At 37.0% G+C, this 27,458-nt stretch overlaps 1 protein-coding gene across 5 annotated transcripts in view; it reads left to right on the plus strand.

The window, feature by feature from the left end:
- Nucleotides 1-27,458, plus strand: part of ambra1a (autophagy and beclin 1 regulator 1a) — a 105,055-nt gene that overhangs the window by 51,551 nt on the left and 26,046 nt on the right. For all 5 annotated transcript variants that reach the window (XM_088611287.1, XM_088611288.1, XM_088611289.1 and 2 more), the window contains 4 exons: nt 6,205-6,315; nt 15,005-15,193; nt 17,887-18,041; nt 25,627-25,766. In XM_088611287.1, the coding sequence (XP_088467413.1) occupies nt 6,205-6,315; nt 15,005-15,193; nt 17,887-18,041; nt 25,627-25,766 (595 nt within the window). The remainder of the gene's footprint in view (nt 1-6,204; nt 6,316-15,004; nt 15,194-17,886; nt 18,042-25,626; nt 25,767-27,458) is intronic.

The following is a 27,458-nucleotide window of genomic DNA, read 5'->3' on the forward strand; positions in this document are numbered from 1 at the left end:
TATTGGAAATACAGCCTCTCCTCCAGCACCTTCACTGTAGCATACATGTTCATTAATGTTCTCCTTTAAGGCTGTAATCGTCATAAGTAAAAGCTGACGTGGCTTCAGCAAAGCTTGCGAAAGATAATTGCTTTATATTTCTTTATTCAGTAAGGCAAAGGCAATCCTATTAAATGTTTTTGAATATAGTTTTACTATTAATATAGAGTTCTGTCTCAGTCCTTTTACTATTGTATAAATCCTGTTATGTTGTGCTATTGTATTGTTATCCAGGAATTGTGGATGAAAGGTCAAGGGATATCTGTGAATTTATGTGTAATGATGTGTTCTTTTTTACATTTAAACGTGGTCTTAGAATGACAGTTAATGCAGCTGTCTTTATTTTTAATATGAACACATTGTTTTGCATGTAAGGACAGTCTATTTCTAAATGCATCTTATTTCTTGTCTGAAAGATACTGTAGTGCTCTTGGATAATGCTGCAGTGACTTTTGTTTCTGTCTGTTTCAGAGTAGCATTGGCATTCTCTTGTGTTTGTTTGGTTTGTAGCCCACGATGCTTAACTTTGGCTTCATGGTGCCTGTTGAACAGAACAATCTGTCAGCTCTTAACTCTGGGGATGAAGTAACATCCAGCACTTCTCCAAAGGAGAGTCCCGAGAGTGAGGGGATTGCCTGGAAAAGAAAGTGGATTAGGTTTCTGAAAGAGGGTCTGCCTTTGGTTAAAAGGGAGGGACAGGAGAATACATCTCGTAGATGTAAATATACTGTTAATCTTAAGAAGAAGCTTGACACCTGTGCAAAATTCCATCATTTTCATGAAGCAGAAATATTCCATTAATGAATAAGAAAGAGTTGTGGGGGGAGGGGGGGGTAGCGAAGCTTTCATCCTAATTGCTTTTCATGTTTACTTAAAGCCTTTATCACGGCTCTCTGCGCTTGCAAATTATTTCATAAATGTCACAGTGAAGCTCAAACTCATCATTGCCCCAGCTTTTCCTTGCCGACTGTGAAGAAAAAGCCCCTCTGTGTGTTTGGAATCCATGGAAAATGCTCTTATTTCTCCACAGTGACTGATAAATTAGAATATCTACATCATGCAGACTGGAGGCTAAAGGCTTCACAAAAGGTGGGTGCAGCTGCCGCTAATATGGCGTGACAGTAGAAATGGAAATTAAAGTTTTGAAGAATTGAGCATTTCCGTATTTATATATATAGCTATTATACAGTATATACCGGAGCACCAAGGAGAAAGAGAAGCTTTATTTTTAAAAGGGAGAGTTGCATCATTTTTCTTTTTTTTTTGGCCGCCTGTATGGCGTCCATCAACAGTTACTGGGAATGGCCGTGAGAGGGCCGTTCCTCGGAGAGCGCGGGCCGCGCAGCGCAGTCTGCTCCGAGCCGCCGCGGCTGCGGGCTCGATAAGAGCCACGCAGAGGTGAGATGGGAGGCAGGTTCTTTTTTTCCCCGTGAGCTGCTGCCCTGTGTCCATCTCATGGCAGCCATTCTGTCACAATGCCTAACAGCGCGTGGAGAACCAGTTTTCAATCTGTCAGGGAAACCTGGCTGCCCGGGAAAGAGAGGGAGCATTTTGAGCATCAGGAACTCGCTTGACAGCAGCTGAGTTTCGGCAGTCAAAATCCTATTTCTGGACATCACCTCCGAAAGCCCTGATGTTCTCTTTCTTTTTTTTCGCCTCATTAGTTCAAGTTCACATTTATTTGTCATTACAGCCATTTACAAATATGGCTATGGAAATATCGTTCCTCCTGGTCCACAGTGCAAATACAGACAGGACACTGGCATACAAAGTGCAGATAGTGCAATCCCGGAAACTTTGTTAACACTCTTTACTGTCATCCTGGAAACTCTTTTGTGTGATGCATTAACTGTTTTCATTTTGATTTCACGTTCAGGTGGATCTTAATCAGATTACAGTAAAATACTTTGTAGTTCTATGCCCGAGTCCCACTGTGGACCAGATATCGCTACTGCAGAATTCAGGCACAAATTGTTCTCCATCTGTGGAGCTGTGACTTATTCCCTTCACGTACAGTACTTCAAATATTGTCCTTGAATAGCTACCCCTTCATGAAAAACAAGCTACTTTGAACCATCATACTGCCCTGTTTGTCAAGTTTTCTCTTTGTATCTGATAGACATGTTTGACCTAAAGTTCTAATATTGGAAAATCACTCGGTGTAGTAATGAGTTTATAGTTATTTGTAGTTGCCCTATAACGTTATTGTATTTGCTTTAATACTTGAGGCTTTAATGAGGTTTAACCCATTTACATGCTATAGGAGATAAACATTAAGTATTTAATCCGTCAAACTGTGGACAGTGTCTGTTAAGGTTTGATAACGTTATGTCAACTAAGCATATCTAATAGTGGCATATTAAGTTTTTCTCATCAGTAGATTTAATAGTATTTTGCATGATGCAGTGAGTAACTTAATTGTCCATCCTACAGACTGAATTTGTCTTTTGTCTGAGGCATGATTCTTTTTTTCCCTTCCAGTTATTGTATGACTAATTGCAGCTTTTTTTTTGTTTGTACTTAAACCAGTGTTGCTTTCATATATTTTACATGAAGAATTTACAAGAATAAGAAAAGTTATTTTTTACTCTGGGCCTTTGGAACTGTAGTTGATCTCTGATAATGATCATTTTAATTTTCTTAAAATGCTTTATGCTGAGAATGGTGTTTTTCATCCTAATCTTCAAGAGTAGAACAGGGAAGCAATGTTCTTAATATACATACTTTCATAAATACATAAGCATACAGGATAACAGTCACTTTGTGCATTTTATTACTCCAAATCCTTATGCAGTTACTAGCTGAATTAAATTTGCATTCCAACTGTGTCATACCAGTAGCAAGGTTTGCAATCTTTTTTTCACTGTGGAGTATTATTTCATGCCGTATTACAGAAAAACATTACTAGCCCTGGACAGAAATTCTTTTTAGTCATCTTTGCTGGCAAACTGATGTATCTGACAGCTCTTTCTGTACTTTAAGAAAAATGCTAGATGTTACAGTTCTCCCTGCAGGGAAAATCTGTGCCAATTTCCGAGTAAGGAAGTTTTTTACATTAATTGATATGGGTAATTTATGCTGTACATTTAGTTTTAGTTTGCTTTTAGAGAAATTACACAACTGTAGCTTTATTTTCAATCAATCAGGAAATCCGCTTATCAAAGTGGGTGGCAGTCAGTATATAATGTGACACTTGACTAAAAAGCTTCATCAGATTTCAGAATGAGATCAGGATTTTTCAAATAAGATGTTTTGTGTTTTGTACCTGAATTTCAGGAAAGACCATAATATTTTCTTTACATTGTACAGCTGAACATTAACAAGCACATTAGCTTGCCCTTAGTGTGTTTAACGATATAAATGAAAACAGAACTGGCCTTTAGCACTGACCTTGCTTGTTCTTATGTGAGTTAATCCAAGAGTCTATAATTATTCCATTATTTCGGAGGACTGAGAATAACATAGATATATGCTTGTGTCCTCCAGCGTTGCTTTGTTTAAATGTGAATGTCTTTATGACTGCAGTATATCAGTATTGTTTCCAAAGTCAGCTGGTTGCAATAAGCCATAGAAAGCCATTCAGTTGTGGAAGTGGCCTGTAGACACTGATCATTAGAGTAGATCTATGTACATGCAGAGATGCTTTGTCTTTGCATATAGACGTTCCCTAGGTATTTGTTCCTTGTTTGGTTTGTGATTGGTAATTTCCAAATGTACATCTAATCCTGGATCATATATTATACGTTTTTTGGGTGGTATGTAAAAGTGGAAGTGAAGTAAGGTGATGGAAATGTTATGTTATATTATATTGCTATAAGTAATAGCTGTGAAATTAAGTGCATTGCATAAGATCTTCTGATTTCAACAGAATTAAGGAAAACCCATTACTGCAATACTGCTGTGTTGTTGTCAATGTTATTGTCTAAGACTGCAGATGTGACATTACAGTACTCATCTGTCTGGTGTAAGCTATTATAGTTAAGATCTCCCATTGTAATCAATGGGAAGATGTAAAGCAGTAAAAAAAAAACAGGAGTAGCTTAATAGGTATTTATGTCTGCATTGCATACTTTAAAGTGCACAATGAGAATTAAATCTAATCCAAGGGTTGAATTCAGGTCTGCAGCTCTGTAAATGGACTTTTAAGTAGCTCATATACAATGCTGTGCCCCTGCTATAATTTAGTTAGAGTGTGTAACAGGATGTAGAAATATTGTTATTTTGGTTATCCTAGAGATATCTGTTTATATCATTGTGAAAAAGAAAGAGAAAATATAGGGCATTTTTTCTGGTGTATCATATTGGTTTTCTGAGGTCTGACACACATTACTTCTAAAATGGAATAGTAATTTAGCCTTGGGAGAGGAGGAGAGACTCCCCCTGTTCACGTTTCAAGTGCTTTTGCTATGTACAGTTGGAGAAGTTACTGCATTGCTGTTTTCTGTATGAAATTGCTAATGTTTTCCATTAACTACAATATTCTCATGGTTTTTTTTAATGACATTTCATTGTTAAAAATACAGAACAATGTAGAATTGTTGGACCCTGTTTGATCCTATCAGTCCTTCATAGTGGTTCTTAGGAAATTATCTTTTTTTATTGTTATTTAAGATAAAATTAGAATGACCCCAAATGTGTTTTGTCCCTTTAATCAAGAAGAACAGCTGACTCAATAAAGCTGAAGAATGGCGTCTTGGCCTTTTGAGTTATGCAGGAATGGAGCGCAAAGTGAAGTTTAAGTTCATGGAGTCAGCGTTATTTAAAACAAAGGCCTTATGCACCGTATTGTAAATATACTTGGAACTTTCCGACTCCTTTGTGACAACTACTACAAGGATGGCGTGACCTTCAAACCTACGCATTTAGTATTTGTACTCATTTATGTGGTGGATTAGTGCACAGCTGGGGAGCACGGAGTGCCAGCTGTTATTGCTCTGGGATGTGTACTCTCAAGGAGAAAGGGGAGAGAGAATTGTTCCTCGTTAAGTTTTTGTTTCCTGCCACCCGCTTCACACACCTCCCACACAACATTAGAAAAGCTCCTGTAATCCTGGGACTGTGAAAATGTTATCCTTTCATTGCTGAGCAAACAGAACCTTTTGGGGTTTTATAACTCATCATATTAAACTTCGGGGTAATTGGGAGTGTGGATATTTTAAAATGTGAATTACGGTGTATGTTTGGAATTGTGGATTGTGATACCTGTTGCAATTCTAAGTGAAAGGACTGCAGTTTTCCACATAGTATAAGACTACTTAATGACTACAATGCCTGTTCTTCTATTAATTATTTTTTTCAATTTGAATAAGTGGAAACTCCAAACTTTAAAGTTGTAGGGGATATTAATCCCAGAAAACCTTCAATATGAGGCAGGTAAATATGCTTTGTGTAAGCGCTTTTAGTTACTGTTAGTGTTAAATGATTTATAAATTGTTATTTCCCAATGGTCTAGCCTTTGATCTGTCATGGCCTCGAATCCCCTTGATATAAAGTAAAGCTTACAGGCCGGTGTGAAACTTACCTGACATCTGACCTAACACGGAAGAATCCTGTTTCATTTTTTTCTTTTGCATTGTAATGTAGCGGATTCATTTATTTATCAGAAATATACACACAAGGTGAAAAAATATGCCAAAATGTCCGTCTGTAACAATTGTAAGTTGTAAGTGGATAAATTTAGGGGGGTTAAGGTGTATGCCTAATCAGTGTAAATCAAAGTAACATGGCTTTGTTGTGGAACAGAAAGTAGAAAGCTCACCCACCAATTGCTAATTACGAACCCAGATCTGGATAAGAGTTCTCTACTGGGCAGAAGGAAGACACAGCTCTGTTGAAGTTGCATTTGATGGGTACATCAGTTTTGGTTACATCTAAAATATTGGAAAAACAAGCGGGCATGTTGCATTATGACTAAGGCCCAGATCACTTTCTCACCTTGGGCCACGTCATTTTGCAGAAAGTCCTTTAAGAAGGGATTACAAACTCAAAGCCTTGCACTGGCTGTTGTTTTTTTCTGTTCAGGAACTCTGTCGTACAGAATTCTCTCCACAGATCTTCAACTGGTGTTTAAACCTCAAAGATCATTCAAGAGAAAAAAAGACTGAGGTGATGGCTACAGGTTTCCTTTTGTATGGGAGGTATTAATAAATGCTCTGGTTTGTGCAGGTGCTGTTATTGGAGATGGACAATCAGCAGTTGCCAGCAACATAGCAAATACAACCTACAGGCTGCAGTGGTGGGATTTCACCAAGTTTGACCTTCCTGAGATCAGTAACGGTAAGACTACTTTATCTATATTTATCTATATTTCTGCTTCTGTACTGATTCTGGGTTCCCTTACCAAAGAAAAAATATTTTTTTTTACTAATATAACCGAATTATTTTAGGTTATTTGTTTAATTTCCTTGTTGTTATGTCTTGGAGGGATGATTGTCTTGTGAAAGTTTGAAAGTGTTGTAGGACTGAATAGCAATTGAGTTACAGTTAGAATCATCCAATTGTTTTATTGAGAAAGCAGTCAAATGGGTCAAGTTTCAGATATTTCTATCTTTTTTTTGACCAGCAAAACAACGCTGATCCACAGGAAATCACACAGGCTCTGGTCTTTGTGAATAATTTACAGAGCTGTATCTCCATAGCTGTACATCCTTAGTTCCCTTGTGGATGAAACCTACATGGTGACCCACTTTATAGAATATATTTTCAACACACAGGATTATTTTTGATGACATCTTGCTCTTTGAAGAGTAGTAGAACCATTAAAATGATTTTTGAGTTCTGTGCAATACAAATGTCATTTGTGTAATTGAAAACAGGTTTTCAGATGTGTTATCAATTCAGTCTAGAATTTCCAAAGAAATTTGTTCAGGAAATATCTAGTTTTTATTTTTAAGAAACTGATTTACTTTAATATAATTTGGATACGGTTTGTGTAACTTTTGCATTGTCTAATGTTAGCAGCAATAACAACTTAATTGACATTACTGGATTAACACACATCTTGTATCTGTTTAGCATTAACTAACATTGCCATAATCTTATTTTCAAATTATCCCAACTATAAACATGCATATTATGAAGCAGTGGTCATTAACTGCATTTTAAGTGAGAGTAATGTCTCCATCGTGCTCTGGTTATGAATAATATGCTCATCAGAAAATGATAAGGCGTTGCAGATTTTATGTTTATGGAAATATTGTATATTCAGTTCACTGGGTTTCATGTTAAAAGTGTTGGCCTTATCAGTTATTGGTAAAATGCATACTTTTGTCAAGGATGGCACCATGGAGCTTGTTGTAAATAGCAATTAATAAGTCTTTGTTAGATTCAGCACAGAAATATCTTTATTACTTTTTTATAGGTTCTCCTTCTTGCTGGGTGATTTGCAAATAACGAGAGAACTATGATGTAATTGGAAAAAGTCAAGCAAACTGGGGGGAAAAATCCTCATGTGAATTCTTCCTGAGGCGATGAATTATCCACCTGGCTACTTTTTGTACGTTCATGTGCTGAGGAAAAAACAGTCCAGGGAAAATCCATACCCAGATCTTTATTTCCTGCTAGTTGTGATCCATAGGTCATAACCAGTCAGAGAGAATGACCCCTTGTACAGTTCACCTGGAGATCAGATGTATAGCCAGAGACTGACTTTTTACCCAGAAATTATGTATTCTCTTACGTTGTCGATTTTTCTTTAATTGTACCTTGCATTTTATGAACATATTCATTTGGTGATATTGACAGGAAGCTGATGTATCCCACAGAGCAGTGAGTCCAGGCCTTGGACCCATTACCCTTCATCCTTCTGAGATTGATCCAAAGCTGAAATTATATTTCAAAAGCTTGCAATTGTAATTCATACTGTGTTTAGATTGTACCTAAAACATACTTATTATGCACATTACCATCATGATTTTAATAAATCCTCAGAAGCTGACTTAATTACTCCAGGTCAGACACTGAATAAGTCCTAGTCCATTACCATGGGACTCTTCAGTAATAGTAACATGGAAGATCATTACCCTTCACAAATTTCAAAGGTCTTTTGATGCAGGAAGAACACAAGTAATTTTCTCTTATAATTATTCTCTTTCAGGCTCTTTGAATGTATTATTGGTATTTTTTATGGAACAGGTTTCAGCTAGTCTAATTAGAGTGCTTTCGTTCCTAGTGTAATGTTTAGTGTTTGATTATATGATGTTTTAGGGAAACTTACTGTTATGTGTAGCTAAATGTGGCCTTTCTTTTACTTCTTACATTGGCTTACCTGAGATGCACACTGACTCACAGGTCTAATGAGTTTCACACGGTCAGTATAATTCTCTAGTGAACAGCTCTATTAAAACAAACAGAAATGGAGACCAAGTCCTACTTGCATGTATCATCTTAAGTAAAAAATAAAACTTAAAATAATTAATCTCAGTACTGTTCTCTGTATCTATAATTTTGATTCCAGATGTTAGGCAAAGTGTTCAGTTGCTCTGTGCAGTATTGGTTAATGTATTGTATTTATGAAAGAAATGTTAGGCTACACATCAAGTATCTTAGAAGAACTGCACATATATTGATGATCTTGATGTGAAATTATACTTAAGTTAGATTTTCACAAGCAAGATAGGGTAAAATAGTAAGAAATACATATAGTGGCTGTGGTCATATTGTTGTTTCAATACCTGGGGGATTCTCAGTCTTGGCGTACAGAAAACAGAATACAGCACATGAGAGATTTCCAGCACCATTCTGCTCTTAGACTTCACATGAAGGAGAATCTTGTAGGTTTGCGGTGCTGATGTTTTGTGGTGCTTTATAAAGGCTGACTGAGAGCAAAGCAGTTTATAGGTTGCAAAAGGCCAAACTATACAGTGCCAACAGAAAATCAAACAATGTGGTAAAAAATAACCCTTTGTTATAAGCTTATACTTCAACAGAGTGCTGAAGTGTGAATAATGGGATCTGTTCTCAGAGGAGGCGATACCCTTCCCATTTCAAATAAGCTCCATTCAGTCCCACTTAAAGCAGATGTGACCTGAGGACTATAGCCCTGAAAATGGACTGATATACTACTGGTAAACACTGCTTAAGAAGAGAAAACAGAAAATCAGCACTTGGTTTTGACCTTGGGAGTATTTCTTAGATCATGTACTAAAGATGCTTTCGAACCGCAAGGTGAAAATTTATTGGATTGTAACAAGGTGTTGATGGTACACTGGCTATAATACAAATTTATGTGATGCTGTGATAGGATCGTTATTGAGTGCATCTAACACATTTGTAAGAAAAGCAATAACCCCCGTGATTTCCCTATAAACCCTTTCTGATTTCTACACATGATTCAGTTGGGATCTACAGTTCTGTCTATAATTTCTGCGGCTTCCATGGTTGGAGTCCCATGGTAGTATTACATTGTGCATGACTTACAAGCCTCTAGTCTAGAACCCGTCTAGATTTGTAGAGGTTTTTACCTTGTGAAGGATTGTTTCAGAACTGTATGAGGAGAGTAATTCAAATGATTTGTAGTCTGTCAGCTAGTGTAGTTTTTGTATCTCAATTGCCTCTGAGTGTGCCATGCTGAATCTCGGATGTACTGTTGTCATAACTCAGGAGCACATGAAATTAACTACAGCACAAAATATTTATGTCACAGACTTCACTTTTATATGCAATTTCATTATGCAACCTGCTCTGTGTTGTGAAAAGGCTTGCCAACTGATGGCCCGTCTTCTGACTGCTTCAGCTGAAAAAGCGTGAAGTGACAATTTTGCATTTCTTCCCTGCATATGAAGCACAGAATTGGCTACCACAGTTCTCTGAAATGGGATGGAGGTAAAATAAGACACGTTTAAGACAACTCTGGCAAGAGGAAAGTGCTGAGATGTCAGACAGCATGCTTTATGCTGAAGCAGGTTTGGGAAAGGGAACAAAAGCTAGTTCGGTAGCTCTAAAAAGACATTCTGCCTTCCTGCTGTTTATGCTGACCCCTTCTTGTGGGGTCAGAAATTTGACAGCAGTTAAACTTGTTTTCCTCAAATTGCTGTTTCAAAAGTGCTAGATGTGATTCTCTTAAAATAGGTATATACAAAGAGATAGATCATGCAAGAAAATATTTCAATGAAGGTAATAGATTTTCTAAGCACGTTCCTCAGCTGTGCAGTTATTCGAGTTGATCTATAGTGATGTTGTTCTGTAATAACAGTTGGCAGCAGTTTATTTCAGATTGAGGAGGTAAAACTGTAATAACGTACTAGCAATCTATTTTTATCAAATTTGTACATATTCAATCTCTAATAGAACGGTTCTATACACATATTTACCAAACACATTTACATGTGGAGCTTGTTTGCCTCCAGAACTAGCGTTTTGTAATGAATTGCTTTTGAATCATTTTTTAATGCCTTCCGTGAAGAGAGAGTTATAGGATGACAATAGTAATATTGAGCATTTCTGTCTTATCCAGAAAGTCCTCTTCTGTTATTGGAAAGGTCCATCATCTTATTCTGTAAATCATGCTATAATGCCTTAATACCATATGTGGTTTGAGACAGCCTACAGCTTTTCAAAAAGAACCTCCTTCTTGTGGTTCATTGCTTTAAAACTCTTAGGCCTGTCATTCTGTTAAGTGACATCCTCTGAGAGGACTGCAATGATCTGTGTCCTGCTGAGCTGATGACATTGTGCTCGTTATGTTTTCTAGTGAACCAACTGTTTAGTGGCTTAAAGGATAAATTGTAAATGTCAGAGTGTCTTGAGAACTAATATCAAGAGTAAACAATAAACTTAACTACATTATTTCTAATTTTTTAGCAATGTTTTCGATTTTGGGGGTGGTTTTGAGCAGTTTGCTGAAGAGCCACTGCATGCTGTCCATTCCTTCAAGGCAGTATCGCACTAGGAATAACTACAGAGTTTGACAATTTCGGTAATTAGTTGCTGACAAAATCTCTTTAACATGTTGTCCATTTATAATTAATGTTGATAACACTGTATGGAAAGCAATAACAGCTGTTGGGAGATGCATAAATAATGCATGAGTTGTGGCTTCTCTGGCTTATGAGAAATAGTGAGAAAAAGAAGGGAGCTAAGCTGAGGCAGCAGTTTAGTCAAACTGCTTACCCTCCTTGAAAAAGGAAACTGATACAAAAAACAGCCATAGGAGATGACCATTTTGTACTTTTTTTGATAACAGAATGTTTACTTTTCGAACACTTTCAGCTGAAGTATGAACTAGTTCTTTGAATACTTGTTGTTTTGAGTTGCTTTGTTTTTCTTGTATGTTTTGCTCAGGTAGCTGCAAGGTACTGTACAGCTTTTTCCTCTTGAAGGAGTTCCACTTGCAAAAGAGCTGCTGCTTTGCTTGCAGAGCACCGAGCGTTAGGTTTTGCTAGTTATTCAGTTGTGTTTATGCTTATATGGTTACACTTCATGTAGACGTCTTCACTGAATTAATTTATAATGTAGAATCATTTTTATATGATGTAAATAAAGTGTTATGTTATCATAACCTCACTTTAACACACTGGCCAAGACAATTACCACATGAACTGTTGCAAGTACACCACAGCAAGCAATTTTACACTTTCAGCATGTTTGGATCATGGTACAAATCTATGATGAAAGTTTGTATCCCACATTTGCGAAGAACATGTTGTTAACTTTGGCCCAGAAATGGACAAAAAGAACAAATGAACAAGTAATAGGTTTATCCCATGCTGAAAAAAAGAAGAAAGAGAACACAACATTTCGGCCGTGGAGCCTTCTTCAGGTCTTCACCTGAAGAAGGCTCCACGGCTGAAACGTTGTGTTTTCTTTCTTCTTTTTTTCAGCATGGAATAAACCTATTACTTGTTCCTTTGCAGCCTACACATGCTGGCGCAGCTACCCATCTGAACAAAAAGAACAAGTGTTATCTATAGGTGATCAATGTGCCTGCAGTGCCTGTGTGTTAAGTCAGTTTTAACAACTGTTTGATTTAAGCATAAAATGAGCTGCCTCTGCTTAAATTATATGTTCCAATATGATCTTGACCCCCATCTTACACGGGTGGTTGAAGAGGTGTAGGACTCTAAATATTTTGCTCCTTGGAGTATATGGGGGAGAAAAGAACCCTGTAAAAATCAGAGTGCAGTTACTTGGTTTGCCTTATGGCGTATTCGGTGTGAGAAGTAAATGATCTGTTCAGAGTAGATGCTGTAAAATCAATTACTGCAGGGAACTGCTTTGCCTTCTCCCCTGTAGCAGCATACTATTACTTTCACTTCATTCATGGATTTCACCAAATCATATTGGAATGCATGAAGGGTGCTTTTGTGAATTTGTTATTGTTTGCCCGTGTGTAATTAAAATGAATACATTCTTAAATTAAATTATTTAATAAGAAATTAAGACTCCCTTTCGAGTCTAGGATTAACTCTAGTGAAGTGTAGGGATTGTTTAAGAGACAGCTCAAGAGTTTTGAGCAACAGTTACGCTAGCTTTGCATGGAGCAACTTAGTAATTCTCTCTCTGAGGATCATACACCTGTTGGATAAACCTCAGGTGGATATGATGAAACACATTTGAAGTAAACAACTTTTAGTAAAGGAACACATCTGTTTTGAAAACAAGTAGAGACTATTAAAAGTAAAAAAAAAAATACAATTAACAATTCCCTTAGGCAAATTAACTTTCAGCAATGGCAGAATAGCTTTAAAACTATGGACAGGACCTATCTTTGTTAGACTCTCTTCTCATAACTTGTCCTTTACCCCTGTGGTTTGAAGGGAGCCCGCTTGTAAAAGAATTTGAGGGGCAGTTTACCCACTGGGATAACGATGTTGGTCTCAGGGTTAACACAGTTTTACATCTGGAATTGGATTGTACATTGCCCAGCAAATCCAGTCATGCATGTACCATGTATTCAGCTTCAGGCATGTAACGTTGCGTTACTTAAAAAAAGGAAAACTGTAATATTTCTCATTTTGTAGAAATTCAATAGAGTACTGCTGGAGAAGTGCTTCCTAGTATGGAAGTTTTAAATGGTTCTGCGCCAAGCATGGGGCACCTCAATTTAATCAGGAGCCAATTCAGGGACAGTCCAAGACCAAGACTCAGTTTACCCAGTAAGTGAGCATCATCTATGCCAAGGTGTCAGGGGTGTGAATAGATTATACACAATTTGAATTTGAATACCTCTTCTTTGGTCTTACTGTTTTATAATTAAGCTTCAGGTACAACTCCAAAGTCTAGATTTGATTGTTCGCATTCTTAGAAAATTAAGATTGCTTTTTTCTTTGAGGAATGCTCGTGGTCAAAGATTTGTGACTGTTCCAAATTTTAAATAAACCTGCTCCTGCTCTTCAATCAAAGGTCCTGCAGACTTACTTCTTAAATTTGTCCTTTTGATTGCTGCAACAAATGCATCAATAAAGCCGCAACTGAAAAAAACACTGCCCTGGCCGCTCCTGTAAGAAATACCCAGCAAATCATTGCACTGCACAGCTGATGCAACCAGCCATTAATCTTTCACAAAGTTGATTCCTTCCCCGAGGCTTCAACTGTACAAAATACAAAATTGTTTGAGTAAATAACAATGATATTGGAGATGAGCTATCATGTCTGTCTGTCTTGATTCCAGATTTTTTTTTTTTTACATGGAGCTGTTTTGTGTTACCAGTACAGTTCTTGGTTATGGTGTTACAGGCTATTTTGACACCATTTCAGAAATGAAAGGGCTCTCATGAAATGTGCATGCAGCTTGATGTAAATTTATGTTTTACAGTCTGATTCATAAACCCCTGCTGTTTGCTCACAGTCCTTTCTTTGCCGAGCAGTTAACACACCTACTCTCATTAAACACTGGCTCTGCCAGAACACAAAATTTGAGAAAGGAAGTTTGTCTGGTTAACATTGATCTCCACAGGGACGTTATAAAAGTAATTTACTTGGAGAGAATTCTGCTAAATCCTCAGCCACTCAATAAACAGTATTTGGTTTCGTGCTAATGACATTTGTCTCGAGCTTAGTCAGAAGCTTTATTATTTTGTTTTAACTATTTCATTTATAGTGCTAGAATTCTGAACCTAGTTAATACATTTATTGTTATGATTTCAATATTTTACTTCATTGGGGCACCCTAAAATATTACATTTTTCGGAACAAATTAATGCACAAGAACTTACATTTTATTTACAGACTTGCGGTTTGTTGTAAAATACTTTATGGTTAATCTTCAGAGAATGTTATAATTTAGTTAACAAATGAAAGAAAGAAAACATTACCTCTTTACCTAGCATGGGCAAATTTAATACAATTCAGAACAGAATAAATTGTCGCTCTGTGAGTGCTTCTTATATCTTTCATAGCCTGCTGAGTGTTTCCATTTTTATTATTTTGTTTCCAAAATATACTTGATATTAAAAACCTACAACAAAGCCTAAAACCGTTTTTTGGGTCTGGCACTGAACTTGTTGTTGAATTCTTATTCTCCAATATAGAGATTCTGACAGTAAAAACTATTGGGGGACATAAATTATGGGCAGGAAAATGGGGAATAAGGTTAGAATAAACTTCTGTGTTAAATCCTGAAAGCTGAGATTGTAGAAACATTTTATTTGGCTCCTCATGTTTCACACAATTTCTAGTTTTCAAATAGTGTGAAGTGTATTAACACTTTTAATTCAATTTTAATGCAAACAAGTTGAACGCCGATGTTAAAAAAAAAATGTCATGGAAGTAAAAAGGATCACTTACTTTTTATTACTTACTCTATATTATTTTAACTTACTCTATACTTTTGGCAATGGAATGCAGTGAATCTTTGCCACGTCAGTGCCATAAGCACAATTCTAGTCAGTGTAAGTATATACAGAGTATCATTGTGTGCAATTCCCATAGTTATAGTGTTTCAAAGTAGTACTGCAAGCTGATCTTGACCTCTGTGTTTGTTGTCCTGAAGATTGCCTTACTAACGTTCTTTCCTTCATTGTAACAGCCACCATCAACGTTTTGGTTCCGAACTGCAAGATCTACAATGATGCCAGTTGTGATATCTCTGCTGACGGGCAGCTTCTGGCAGTGTTCATTCCCAGCAGCCAGCGAGGTTTTCCAGATGAAGGCATCCTAGCAGTGTACTCTCTGGCACCGCACAACCTGGGAGAGATGCTCTACACCAAGAGATTCGGTGAGCTCCTGGGGCTGGGAGAGCAGAAGTCGTTTGTGGGAGAGAGAAACTCGCCCAACTACAACCCTGAGACTTGTGTGTGAGCACATAAGAACGACTGCAGAATTAGCAGTTCACCTCTAAATTCCTCAAGAGTTCAGTACAGGAGGGCTCAGTGTAGCATTTGGGTTTATTTGAACAGTAGAGCCAACAGAATATTACATTATTAGGTATTTCTAAACCTATTAGCTTTTCTTTGTTTTATATTAGTTTAGTTTTCAGCTGTCATTTCTTTCTGGTGTTACTGTTGCATTCAATATATTGACGAGAAAGAAGTTTTGTATTTAATAAGATGTGAAATACATTTCTAGCTTTGCCAAAAAACAATATCTGGAAAGGTCGTGGTTTTTGGTAGTTAGATGAGGGTGTGAACCAGCAGAGAAGGATTTTAGCATGACATTTCAAACAATGCCTTCTGATTTCCATCTAATGAGAATCCAACACATCATCTACTGTGTTTTCACTTTAGACATATATTGTCACATAATGTTGACTTTGAAGAAATCCCTTAAATTTGCAATAGAGAAGAAAAAGACTAGCATTAGATTGATCTGAATGTAGTCAAAATGATGCTGCAGGACTATAGACGCAGCCAGTGAAAGTTTGCTCAAATATTCTAAATTGATTGCCTACAGTTGGCAGTCCTCTGTGTATTTATAGTGTTCAATGGGAAGAAGTCAGGATTACACACTGAGTAGACTTAATCTGAACAGTCACATCCAGGGTAACAAGAGCAGCAAGCAAACTTGCCTTGTGATTCTAGAAACCACTGTATAGGCCTACTTGACACTATGAATAATAAGTGGAATATATCAGTTTGCCTTGCCTGAAAGCAACCTCTCATTTAAAATTTGCTGCTCTCCTTTGGGTTTTTTTTGGCGCTTGTTCTCTTCTTTGAATGTCACGCACTGGTATGCCTTAATGAGATGTAGATTGACAATACCAATTAAAATGGTAATAAAAAATAATATCATGTTTTTACTACCACGGGCATCCTTTTTATTTTATGCTCCAAACAAAGTGGAAGCAGAAGGTTTAGCATCTTGGGAAGGTGCCATAATTGAGCCATAAAAAATTAAGATAAAAAATGTCCGGACGAGTGGAATTAGCTTGTAACTGATCGTGGTGTATGTTTTTTAAAACTGTGCTAATATACAAAGAGCGCAAAAAGAGAAAAGAGGCGTTTCAAATAAAGCACTAGCTCTGTCTTTAGGCCTGTAGGTCGTTTTCATTTCCATGAAAAGTCTGTGGCTGAAGCACTACCCCCCCAAAACAGTGATCCATTTCCAAGTACATTATTTATTAACTCATTTCCTCTTTTAATCCCCTTCCAGATTTCAAGACCCCCTGGGCACCTTTGACCAAAATTCTAAAACCTAATTGGGAACCTGAAACTCAAGTATCGTTTTTGTAATTCAAGTTTGCTGCACAAGTCCCTTGTCATGGCTGTTTCTTCAGAGAGAAGTGCAGAGCAGCACCGAGTTTAGTCAGAGTCCAAGTCCTGTCAGCTATCATTATCGTACCCTGAATCCTGAATTTGAAAACAGCCTCCACATGAGCAGCAAATTCCAACAGTGACGCAAGGAAAATCGGAACCAGAAAGTGGAGAGTTTTGAAAAACTGAAAAACAACCACTTCTTTAAATGGCACGTTAGAAAATTAAACAGTGCCTCGAGTGGTTTTGAAAAGAAAAGTAGTGCATGCAGATACAGGTGGTTAAAGGGGAGGTGCAGTCCCAGTTTCTCAGACCGGTTATGAAATCTTGATATTAAAATAAATTAATCTACGTTTTAGGAAAAATCTACCAATTTCAAATTAAGCACAAAGTCGTGAACCTTGTGAAAGTACTGTAAGTTGTTGCAAACTTGCATTCGAGTTCTCATGAATTGCAATGTGATGCGGCACTTCCTGCTCACCTGTCACTATGATGGCTAATGTGATGTACGAGCGAATGAATACAGGCTATGTAGCAGACGTTTCACCGCCGAAATGTTCCAAAGTGATTTGCATGCAGCGTATTTGTCGGCAAAACCAGCTCAAACTCGGAAGCAGTATTTCTATTAGAGTTGTAAACAAGCAGGCTTGTGGATATAATGTAATAAGGCTGCAGCAACTGCCGTTTTGTTGCCTCGTTCTGAATCGCAGAACATGGCGCTATGCATACCTGGAAATTTTGGCTATTTTTTGATGTAGATTGGTGGTTTAACTGTGTACATTTCAGGTGGGTAGCTGCGTCAGCATGTGTAGGCTGCAAAGGAACAAGTAATAGGTTTATTCCATGCTGAAAAAAAAGAAGAAAGAAAACACAACGTTTCGGCCGTGGAGCCTTCTTCAGGTGTGCAAGGCTCCACTGCCGAAACGTTGTGTTTTCTTTCTTCTTTTTTTTCAGCATGGAATAAACCTATTACTTGTTACTGTGTACATTTGACTTTTATTATAGTTTTAAAATGCACTCATCAATGCTAATTCTTTCTATCACCGAAATCTGGAAGTAGCATTGCAGTTCCCCTTTAAGTTCTAATGTTCAGCAAAGGTTTGTTCTTTGACCCAGCTTGGTGTCTTCTCTGGTCCTGATGCGGTAAGGTGACTCAAAGCACTGCAGTGTCACGCCAGCTGACCCCTGAGGTACTAAAGGGCTCCTGTTGTCCCTGCAGGTCCCAATGCCATCTCAGTGAGCCTGTCCCCTATGGGTCGCTACGTGATGGTGGGCCTGGCCTCCAGGAGGATCCTCCTGCACCCCACCACCGACCACATGGTAGCCCAGGTCTTCCGACTACAGCAGCCACACGGTGGGGAGACGTCCATGAGGGTGAGTTCCGCTGTGCCTCGTTAAACACACCTGCCCATTTCACAGGCAATGTAAGGTACTGAGGTTACACAGTCATACTAGTGATGCAATATATTGTAATTTTGCTTCTTTCATACACATGAAGAGTTCCGCTGTATCACCTGAGTTCCTAAAGATCATAATCTGTATCTGGGATTGCCTGTGCTGAGCTGTTCCCGCAGAGGTCACAAAACTGACCTGGAAGGTTTAAATCATAACATCAGCTGTTTCAAGATGTTTTGGACCAAAGTCCTCCAGAAGAACCTTAAGGTAGAAATGTAACCACCATTTTGAACGGTTTGGGGTGGTTAGATTTCCTTCTAACAAGCTGAAGAAGATTAATTGTACCTAGATACACCTATTGTACCCATTTTATTCATTCCTTCTCATTTATTTGTACACTGAAGTTCAATTTACTCAATTTAAGATCAGTATAGGTAACACTATTAATACACAGCCTATGCTAAGAGCCATATTTGTCAAGATGTAGTAAATTTTCAAGTCTGTATGTATACAGTATGCATTAAGTTATATGACAGTTTTTGTGGCTAAAGTTAGATGTATCATTCTGATGATCAAGGGTGAAGCATCTTCCTGTGGTTTCTCGCTTTGACTTTAAAGAAACAAACAGAGTTAGAAGTCTTTTAGAGCGTTCTGCTTTGTAGCATTGTGAAATGTCTGGGGCTAATTAGTGTTCATATTCCCATAATTTGTTGCGATTGCTTGCTCTTGAAAGGCAGACGTTTGTTCTTTGTAATATATTTGTATACACATGCATATGTCTTGCAAGGATTCATTTTAAAGCAATCTTGATGTATAGACACTGTACTGTGCACATCATGGTGCATATCGACAGTAGAACTATGAATTTTTAAGACATACTTTACCATAATACGATGCCTTTCTTCAATCATTCCTCTGTTGTTTTTCTCGTATGTATTCTTAGGTGTCATTTTTGGGATTGGCTACTTTCTCACCTGTGTCATAGCTCTGTCCTGAGAGCGGGGGAACTCATTTGTTTCTTGGTACTCTAAACTTCTCGAGTCCTTATTTGTAGCATACAAAGTACTGGCCTTGTGAATTGTCTCCAAATCGTTCTGTACAGAACGTATGGCCATACTGAAAAAGTAAGATTAAACAGCTTCCATCTTGCATCCTGAAGGTACCTGCCTTATTTCCTGTTAGTTTTCAAATTATGTGCAAAGAGCTTGCTTGGAAGCATATAGAAAACATTTGGCTTTCATCTTCAGTCAAGTCCTCTTGCAGACTTTAGCAACACAGAAACTGATGTGGCATATATTGGCTTTCCTTCATGGTTGAGGATGTTGTCTTCCGTGAACCAGATGGTGACTCTTTCAAAAGAGTAGATGAAATATAGCTTTGATATTCTAGTCAAAAAGTGAAATATTTCTCATTCCATTCGGGATGTTATTTCTAGTAATATTATTGCTGCTTTTCAAAATCATTTGTTGTGAGCAAAGGTTGGATGTTGAACATGTGGCATGAGCTGAAAAAAACTTGGGAAGCGTGGGTTTCAAGGTTATTACGGATTTGAAAAGGGAGATTGTGCGATTTCAGGAAATGCATCTTGAAGACTAAACAAGTGGCTACCTTTAAATGACTGAATTTCAGTCAGCAATCATCCCAGTGGGGCTGGGAGATGTTTTAAGGTGTCATTGTCACCTTTAAACATTTTGTTTTTCCTGCTTTCTCCTGACTAAGCCTTTGTCTGAAACAGGTTGCTTTTATATGTTTCACAAATAAAACAAGATCTGCTGAGAAATTAGACCCCACATAATTCCTGGAAAATTGTTTCAAAATACTACAGCGGCTGTCAATGTCAGTGTGGTAATTGTAGCCTATATTATCCAGCTCTCTCCATTTTACTTAAAGAATACCGTGTGTGGTTTACAATTGACCTGTGTGTGTGTATTTCTTTGGAGGGACAAAGAGGGTGGCATGATCTAGCTTGTGAATGTTTTTAAGTACGAGCATGACCTAGATATGCTGAGAGAAAGCAGTTTACTTGAAAAGCTTCTGAGACATAAACAGAGCTGCCCCTGAGGGCTGCTTCGTATTTTTGTAAAAACTCACTGGAGTCTTTTGCCTCTGGATTAGAATTCTGTCAAAAAATCTGTACTTCACCTAATGGGAACCAACTGAAGATCATTTATGCTTTAGAGAGAAAGGAAGACTCAAGTATAATAGAACTTTCCCAACTTTTTTTTAATTTGATTCTTTGTTGTCTACTCTCTAGGTGTAAATTGTTTTGATTTCTGTTCTTGGCTTTTGAGTAAAAGTAGATTTTCTCGTTACCCTAAGTTAAATATGAATTTGTGTCGATTGGTTCTGCTGAGTAATTGTTTTTGAGAAATTCTTGCATAGTATAAGTGCAGTGTATTTTTGTTGAATTGCTTTTGTCCACAATAAAACACAAGTTTTGCTATTTAATAACATGTTACACCCATTGAAGTTATCACATTGTCCATTATTAGTACTTAAGAAAGTATATTGCTAACGTACAGTTTCCTATCTTTTAACTTGAGTTAAATTAATCTGATCTGAAATCTCATCCGAAATCAGATTTAATTGAATTTGCTGTGTTTCGTTTCTTTAAGAGTTTTTGTACATGAGTTCAAGAATACATCGCCACTTAGCTGTTAGAATTGAAAGTTTACAGGAGTCGAATCAATTTATTTTTAAAATTCGGATTAACATTTATCTTGAGTTTTTATGTCTTTTAATATCTACAGATAGCTTTAAGATGATGGAACAGTCTGTTGTGCTGTAACAGTTTAACTTGTAATACTTAAGGGATTTGTTATTTTGCTTTAAATGTTTTGTTTCCTGTTTGTATTGAGAATCTTGAATACTTATAATGCATGCTCTTCATATCCTCACTGAAATATTTGCTTTGGGGGAAAAAAAATCATTTTAAAACGGAAGATAACTTCTAAACATTTCAGTTTTTGAAGACCAGTTGTTTTGGTTCTACTGTTTAAATGTTATTGAAATCATCCTGCATATAATAGAAGTAAGCAGTGGCTTTTATTTATTTTTTTATAAAAATAATATATGTATATTTACTATGACACCCCAGAGGCTTGAATGGATCTGCCCCTTGTCACGATTACTACAATAGCCACTTTATGTTAAGGATAGTTTTTACAGCTATTGATGTCAGTTTCCTTTTGGGGGCAGCAAGAATACTATTAGCTGTCAAGTGATGAGGAAGTAGAAATGTCCTTTCACTTTCCCTTAGATTTTACCACTAGGGCACACTGTCTCTGCGTTTGTCATGCGTTTGTCTCACAGCTCTGGATCTTTGTTGACAGGATTGGTTCATGTAGCACCATGTTCATGTTGCGATCTGAGCTCATCTCATTATTTTGTTGCCCACATTCAAACTTGAGTCACCCCACTACAGTTGAGTACAACACGAGAATTTAATCCCACATACGAAATTTGGCCCAATCGTTGGAACTGTGATGCTAAGAGACTTCCAGTCTATTGATAGTAACAGTTTTGCGCATTTTCCTGCAAGGGTGTTTGCATTGCAACTTTGTGGTACTGATGATTAATTGAATGTTCTTTGTAAAGAGGTGATTAAAATAACTCAAGGGCAGCCAGTTTGTTATCTTTTTATTAAGGCTTACAACTGCAGCATGACTGAGTGTTCTCCCAGGTGTTTTTTTCTGATGACTGCATAATTTTATATCATCAAAAAGCCAGAATACAGTAAACACTTTAAGCATGTCCAGAGAATATTTTCTCTTCTATCGTTATTAAACAAAAACAACCATTCAAACTAAACATTCAGAAAGAAAATTATTTAGCCTTCGAAAATGCTAGCTTGTGTGACATGAAACCTTCAGGCCACAGCAGAAATAAACGAATGATTACATTCAATGATACTAGCAACATGTGGCCTTTGGAAGAGATAATGCTAGGCATTTTTTGGTTTTGTATTAAAATATTCAGAACAGCTGGGGGAATTACTTTCTAGATATTCTGTACCCCAGTGGTTAGTTTTGTTTATGGTATTGTATTTGTTATATAGAAAACATCGATAATATATGTTTTTTTAAAGAGTACCAATTTTATTAATCTTGGTTAGAAGTTCATAAGCTCTGAGAACCTATATGTGAAAATTAGCATCTATTTCTAGTCATGCAGCGTCGTTTCATATAATAAGCGCAGTTTACCCCCTGCCAATTTTTTAGCTGTAACCATAGTGACATAGCAGCTGCAGTTACATAAATGTCTCAAGTGTTTTTTTCTTTTGAGTTTTATTATCAGTGGGTAAGTTTTTAGGCTGTGTGTTAATAACAATCCAGTTATATTTTAAGCTAAATTGTGATGTGGATTGCATGAAAAGGCCTGTGCGTTTTTGTAAACATGCTAAATTTCCCATTTAAAAGGCAGAGGTTTAAGGGGTTGGTTGTTTGTTTAAAGCAGATATTTTATCACATTTGCACACTGTGTGTTTATCACTTCTTTTTAATAGCTTTCCTGCTTACAATTATATGTAGTCTCTTTTATCTTTTAAAGAAAACCTATAGCTATTTCCCTATTCTCAACTAAAAACCACTTACTGTTTGCTGTACAGTACACTGACAGAAAAATGAAGTGATGGTTTAGATACATTTACCTTCAGCCATTTAGACACCTGCTGCTATAAAACCTACTTAAAATCATGACCCATTATTGACCTTATTTGAATCTTCCAAAGCTGAGTTAAATTACCTTTTAACGATTATTTGATTCGGCATATGCTGTCACCCATTAAAGGGACAAAATGACATTTTTCACTTTGCTAGTTTTCCCCCACAAAGTAGGAAGTATGAGAATTAAATGTCCATTACAACAACTTCCTTATCTTGTTAGTAGGACGTGTAAATATGTCACCGGAAAGTCAACCCCCTACAGTTGCATGTTGAGCAAAGGGGATGAAGAGAATGGCTTATTTGTAATTGAGCCATTTGTGACCAGAAGACCTCAACATTCACTGGCCCTGTGGGCTGTCTGTAATTGAGCGAATAGCCACTTAATGAACTTCAGTAAAACCTCTTATTGTACTAATATAAGCCCACAGCAATTGACTCTTAAGTTCAGAATGTCAGAGTAGCTCTATTAGTTTCACTGTTGATTTAAAGGTAGAGACATAAGCCCGCTTTACAGAAGTCAGATATGTTGGTGTTTGTCATTAAACTGGCTGACAAAATGTTACAAACAGGACAAATAGTTTGCACTTTTGGTGTGTTTTCATTGCTTTGAAAGTGTACCGTTTATAATATAATTTAGTAAGCAACAATGGGCTTCTAATGTACCAACTTTACTATTCTTTTATGGAGAGGGAATTGTGAATATGATTTTTCTTTAAATCAATCAATCGTGTTAAGCTATTCTAGTTTTGTTCAAATAAGCAAGACCAGAGTTTGTAAAGCACCTTTGACAGTTCCAGCAGAAACACGGTGGTTCTGAAGTTCAAACTATCGGGTAGTTCTTCTCTTCCTAACCTTCCTCCTTGCTGTTTGCCGTTAATCAGAAAGCGGTTTTGCAGTCTTCTGCAATCAGCTTTTATTGATAAAAAATTCTAAACATATCATGCTTTTTTGTTTTACATTTGTAGGTTGTATTTTCTTTTATCCCCAGGAGAGAGAGAAACATCCTGTTTTCAGTACTAAATGCTACAAGAACACTCTGCCAACACAGTTAAGGAAGATAAGGGGTAGTATCTCGGACTAGTGGCTTGAGAATGGCCTCCAGCAGTCAGCGTCTTCTCAGTCCAGGTCTGTTTTGACTGTTTGGGATCGGGATGGATGACCTGGAGCAGTACTGGAGCAGTTTCCACCAGCTGCATATGGGCCATGAATCTGCAGCTTGACTGAGAAGATTGCTTTCAGGGACCTGAAATGGTTGCTTGAAAAGACTTTAATAAGCATAATATGCTGCTGGGTAGAACAGGGGCGTCCACTTCGAGATTGAACCCTCAGGTATATATAGAAAACTGTTCAGAGGTCAAAAAAAGCTTTGAACATGTTTAAAATAACTCAGATGCTTATTATCTGGAGGCAAACACAGATAGATTTTGGATTTTTGGCTTGTATTGCTTGGCTCATAGGGAATTTGACCTGTTAAAGATTGAATCCCACGTTAGTGTATGTGTATGGTCCAATTAGCTGCTGGTTTGTACTGTAGAGTTTTCTTACACTCCTCCTACGGCCGAATAATTTTCTCAGCCGTCACAGGCTTTGTCTTTCATCTTTTTTTGGGGTCAGTTAACCAGGAAGTGAAATGTGATGAGAGATTTTGGAAAATGAGATGCCTGTCATTCCACAGGTCATCTATTGGAACAAATCGGGAAGTCAGTACAGTGTTTAAAAACGTGTGTTGGATGCGTAGCCTGAGCTTGCTGCAGCAGTTGAGTTTAACATAATTGTGTGATTGTGAATAATTGGCCCTACATCACTTGGAAGCAAAGTTCACAGCAGTGCCCTTCTTCAGAACATAAAAAAAGGTTACAAACAAAAACAGAACATTTGGCAGAATAGCCCATTTGCTTGTTCGTAGCTAGTTGATCCAAGTATATGACCCAGGTGTGTCTTGAAAGAAACATTATATCACCTTCAACAGCATTGCTATTTGGGTAAAAGAACTGCCTCCTGATCTCAGTTTTAAATGCACTTATACTGTACATAGTTTCTTGTTTCAGTGTAGAAGCCTACCGGTTTGACTTTATCTGATGTTCTGTATGAGTGTTCTTGTGCTTTTCTGTCATAACATCCTTTCGTTAGATTAGTGGACTTACTGTCGTGCAACATGGTTGTTTAAAGCAGAATCTGTGGCAGCAGAGATTTCAGAATTTCATTCTTTCAAGTTGCTGGGTGTATCAGACATTTTGCTTTGCTCTTTGATGAATAGAAGAGGGCTGGCTACTGTCGTAATTAAATTAATTTTCCTAGCTGGTACATATTCTCAACCTTACACAGTCTATAGACAAAACCTCATACTGCAAAGATGTGATTGCAGTCTGTATTGTTTGGAAATCCTGATAAAAATGGTTTAATAATAGTGATAAAGTTGAGATTATAACATTTTAATGTGACATTTTACATAAAAATGACTTAGCAATACAGTGTATTCCTTTTAGGTTTCCATTTATATTCAGTTCTTTGTTAAAAAAGAGAGTTTAAAGAGTACTTTTAATTTCCATAGCAACTTCTTTCCCACACTGATCACGGGAATACTAATGAGGATCATTGATAACAAGGCTAATGTGTGCACAGTGATGGGATTTTGCTTATCGGCAGCTACTTAATATTGATATTGTTTGTGGAATAGTTGTGGTATTATCATTCGGCTGAGTATTAGCAGATAACATTTGCATATTCCTCTGAGCACACTGATTTCTGGTAATTACGGGTTAAATTTAGATACTTAAGAAGAATAATAGTTTCCAGTTATCTTATGTACTTATTACTCTTTCTCTGCCGTTATTGAATTTTTATTGTGAGGCTTCTTAAAAGGATTCTGAAAGTTTCTCTGTGTTTTCTCTTCCTCTCAGAGGGTGTTCAATGTTGTTTACCCAATGGCTCCAGACCAGAGGAGGCACGTCAGTATCAATTCTGCAAGATGGCTGCCAGAGCCGGGCTTGGGGCTGGCCTATGGAACTAACAAAGGAGATCTGGTCATTTGCAGGCCTGTGTAAGTCCTTCACACTTTCCCTATCAGATCATCTACAGTACCAGCACCAGGAGAATGGGTAACAACTGCCTAACGTGTAGCCGCAGTAGTCATCTCAAGGTCTTTGAACATATGTTCAGTGCAACATCTAGAAAAATAATCCATCTCTGTACAATCTTTGTTTTCAATGTTTCCAGTATGACAAAGGCATACTTGTACCTGTACAAGTAGATATTATACTTCTAGTAATGCTGGAATAAAGATGGTGGTGCAAGTGTTAAATCTGTATACTATTCAGTGAGTTTTTGAGTGATCTTTTAATTTATATTATAGCCTCTTACCTCACCTTTGCAATGCAAGCCTCTTTGAAAATGTAATTTAAACGCATCAGTGCAAATAATAGTTGCTGATTGACTGTTATAGTTACATTGAAAGTCTATAACTTTTACTCAAAGTATAGTATCTCATGTCTCATCTCGTCATTCTCTGTGCTCTTAATGGAACTGCTTCAACTTTTTGTATCGTACTTCTGCTTAGTATTTAGGTAGGTCATCAGGATTTCTTTGGAGAAAGGATAACTGATCAAAACGGGATCGGAAAGCTGCGATTACACATGAAGTGCTGTTCACACCTAATGTTCACCCATATTTCTGTGACTTTTGCTATAAAACGCAAAACAAATGTGCTCTAAAATAATTTTCTGAACCATAAAAAAAAAATGAAAAAGAACAGCAAAAACTTAAACAATACTGACATTCAGCTAGTCTCCATCAAATTTGACTAATAGGCAAACTTGTGAATGATTACTTCCACATAGCACACTCGCAGTGATCTTTATTACTTTTTACATAATGTATTTCATTATCTTATTTCCCACAGTGTTTTCTGTTACTATCAACAACCATAAGGTAATGTTAAAACTTAGTTGTGCTAACAAATTACTTCAGAATGGAACAGAATAAAGAACATATTGTCTTCCATGAGATTTCCAGGCTTATCTTACATCACTCATAAAACTGCGGTTTCTCTTAGGGTTAATGCTTCATAGTGCATGTTCAAACATTTTAAATCTTGTTTGAATCTTTTTAGCATGAAAAAAACCAATGTATTTGTTGTGTGGCTGATGATATCCTGCAGTCACTTATACAGAAATGCTTCATTTCTTTGTTATACAAGAGCTCTTTGGGGAGGTAGAGTTCATGTCTTTCAATTTTAATAAACTTCTTAACAGTATATATTTTAAAAGGATAATCTTTTAGATCAGTCACACACAAGCCAACTTTTATCTAAATTAAAGTTAATTTATTTTGTTTTGTCTTGATATTTATTTAACCTGGAAAATCACTTGAAATGCAAGCCTGCATCCAGTTATAGGCAATAAAGATTTATTTTGGGAACATATTTATTTCAGAATTATTGTTGCTGTTAACATCACCAGAAGCCCCATAGAAACTAAAAGGCATAGGAAGAGTCTAAGTAGATAATGGTGTTCTGTGTTTTATTATATTAAACCATCTGTATCTGTGTCCTTTACTAAGAAGGAATATATACACCTAAGAGCATTGCTTCACTAAGAGTATATACATTTCTTACATGTATTGATTTACTGTATCTATATATTCTTATTTGCATTGATTTACTAACATATATATACATATTGTTATGTGCATTGCTTTACTAGCACTTTTGAAAACATCAAATACAAGGTTGGTA

This window comes from Lepisosteus platostomus, chromosome 18 (assembly GCF_059453375.1).
Source record: "Lepisosteus platostomus isolate fLepPlt1 chromosome 18, fLepPlt1.hap1, whole genome shotgun sequence".
In the NCBI taxonomy this organism is placed as follows: Eukaryota; Metazoa; Chordata; class Actinopteri; order Semionotiformes; family Lepisosteidae; genus Lepisosteus; species Lepisosteus platostomus.